Source organism: Triticum dicoccoides, chromosome 1B (assembly GCF_002162155.2).
Source record: "Triticum dicoccoides isolate Atlit2015 ecotype Zavitan chromosome 1B, WEW_v2.0, whole genome shotgun sequence".
Classification (NCBI taxonomy): Eukaryota; Viridiplantae; Streptophyta; class Magnoliopsida; order Poales; family Poaceae; genus Triticum; species Triticum dicoccoides.
Window position 1 is genome coordinate 16174593 of NC_041381.1, and position 2852 is coordinate 16177444.

Genomic DNA, 2852 nt, shown 5'->3' on the forward strand with positions numbered 1-2852 from the left:
GTCGACGAGATAGGTAGCCTTGAAACACATAGGTGGACGCATGGCCACGGTGAGTGTTCAATAGGTGAACCCAAGGCAATATACATAGGCTTCCCATCGAGTGGGCTATGTTGTGCTTATGAGTGAGTGTGGCTTCCAATTGGTGGGCTTGATGGAAGTGTGAGAGGCCTGCGATGATAGTAAACCCATCATCAGCACCCGTTGCGCCAACACCCGCATCGTTCAACACTTGGTGGAGGCCGAATGAGTTCACATGGTTCTGCACTTGCTACCCAGCATATTGACAATCTAGTTACAAGTTGACAAGTGGGTACATAACAGATAAAAGGCGCAAATCGTCCACGTATCAGCAGCACATGATCTTGATCCAGAACTAAAAGTTAACCAACATCCAAAGTAACACACAGTAGGTATATGTGAAGTGCAAGGTTCTAATGTACGTAGGTTGCTAACGATAAACATGATCCTAAACTTCCCCATCCCAGAGCTCCTCGTGGGTCTTGTAGACGCTTTGCGGATTAACGGTGAAGTCACCTCTGAACTGCCTTACCTGAAGGCCACAAAGTAAGGTAATCAGATGCACTCACACAGCACTATGAAAAGTTTAATAATAACATAACAAGATGCATTGATTTGAAACAAAAAACAAGAAAAATGAAAAAGGAATCCTTTGAGCTTTTTCTAAAAGAATGAAAATGAAAAACACAATTGGTATCTCAAGGAGTCAAGAGGATTTTCTTTTACCATGCTCGAACAAGGTACAAAAAGACCACTGTAGAGACTTGATTATTCAAAATTACCATATAGCAACAAAGAATATATAGAATGCAGAATCTTTACACATGGATTTGTTTTTGAGTTGTCAGATACTATGTATTTTCACATAGTATTATCAAGTCATCTCATCTTATAAAGATGCCTATCATATATAGTAGAAAATATCATTGCAATTTTGTACTCATTTAAGTATGGTGGTATAAAGAATAGCAACAAACCTGCTTAATCTTGGTAAATATCGCAAGCAAGTCATCTGGAATAGACCAATCATAAACATCAAGATTTTGCTTTATCCTTTCCTCATTCAGGCTCTTTGGTAGTACAGTATGAGCCATCTGAATGTTCCAGCACAGGGCCACCTGTGCAGGAGTTTTCCCAAGTTTATTCGCTATTAAGGTGATGACCGGTTCTTGAAGGACATTACTGTTCATCCAAGGCGTACCAGGTGAACCTAGTGATGAGTATGCCTGCAAAATACACACACATAGTCAGGTATAATAAGAACATATATATGTTAAACATAAGAAAGCCAGCTGCCTCCAAGTGCACTGCGAACTTATAGAAAGATGAATACCGGTTGACTGACAAAAGTTGTGGAGCTTACTTTGCTGCCAACCCGGATGACACTCCACCTGATTAACAGCTGGACGTACACGAGCTACAACAAGCAAGTCACCCAATTTCTTTGTTGAGAAGTTACTCACACCTATTGCACGAGCTTTTCCAGCATCATATAACTTTTCCATTCCTCCCCAAGTCGCAGGGATGTCAGGTCGTACAAAGTTTTCAGGGTTGCTTGCGTTGGTGCCCTTCTTGAGCCTAAATGGCCAATGGATCTACAAAATTTCATACCATTAAAAAACTCAATTTCGAATTATACATGAAAACATGGGTGTGGATTTGTGAGTAACTTCTTAGTTGGATGTGGACTTGTGACTAGATCACAGAAACGAAGCCCGCGTGCATGTAAACAACACAATTACTAAGCGGTGGACTGGCCACTTAATAGAGGATCGTGTTTCTACACATTAAACAATACAATTACTAAGTAGTGGACTGGCCGCTTAAGGCTCCCTGCAATGTGGTGTATCATCTACTACTATGATGCATATGATATTAGTGTATGATATTACTAATGCATAATCATAAGTTAGTATCTTAGGTTGCTTCATTTATCCTCATGCATGACACAATGTGGTATAAAATTTAATATGATACAGTATCATGATACCAAATTCTCAATTACCTTATTTAATTGTGCGCCACCTCCTAAAAGATGCCTAGTTTGCATGCATGATACCGCTTATAATACTCCCATTATAGACAGTGTACAGAAGCTGGCTGTCTGCCCGCTCGCCGCTGCTCTGCCCATGGCGCCACACACGCTCGTTGAATGCGCGCAGCCGCCCGAGCACCTCGTAGTACGTGAGCTCCTCCAACACGCAAAACTGCTCAATCCTGGCGACGACAGGGAAGAGGCGGTCCTACACCGTGTCCATGAGCTTCTTCACCAGCTCGGTGTCGCCTAGCGTCTCGCCCAGGCTCGTGAACCTCGCCGTCATCCCCGCCAATCTCCTAGCGTAGACGTCCAGGGAGTCGCCGTCCTCCATCTTCAGTCGGTCCAGCTCGTCGCGCAGCGTCGCCCTCCTCGCCGCGCGCACCCCTTCGCCGCCGACGAAGCGCACTTTGAGGGAGTCCCATACCTCCTTCGCAGTGAGCTTCGCCGCCACCTGCAGCAACACATCCTCTGGCAGCCCCGCCAGGATCATCGCCCTCGCCGTCTTGCACTTCTTTCCATTGACCGCCGCGTCGTTCGCCGGCGCCACCGCCTCCCACAGCGTGTGGGCATCAAGGATCGCCTGCGCCTTGATCGCCCACACGGTGTAGTTCTCCGGCGAGAGCATCGGCATACTCATGGACACCGATCCGCCCGCGCCGCCGCCGCCATGTGGAACCAGCGCCATGGACTCAGACGAGCTCCTTCGCCGCGCTCCGTCACCTTGCTCTGATACCAAATGTTGGCGCCACAGCCTGCGGTATGCGACGGCGATCACCAGAGACACGCTCGGAGTGGA

At 46.5% G+C, this 2852-nt stretch overlaps 1 protein-coding gene across 1 annotated transcript; it reads right to left on the reverse strand.

Moving 5' to 3' along the window:
- Positions 1-466: 466 nt before the first annotated feature.
- On the reverse strand, positions 467-1538 carry LOC119299636 (NADPH-dependent aldo-keto reductase, chloroplastic-like). Its single transcript, XM_037576813.1, has 3 exons — positions 1339-1538; positions 996-1245; positions 467-550 (listed from the first exon to the last, which is right to left on the reverse strand). The coding sequence occupies exons 1-3, from the start codon at positions 1521-1523 to the stop codon at positions 467-469; spliced, it is 519 nt and encodes a 172-aa protein (XP_037432710.1). The 5' UTR covers positions 1524-1538.
- Between the last annotated feature and the right edge of the window lie 1314 nt (positions 1539-2852).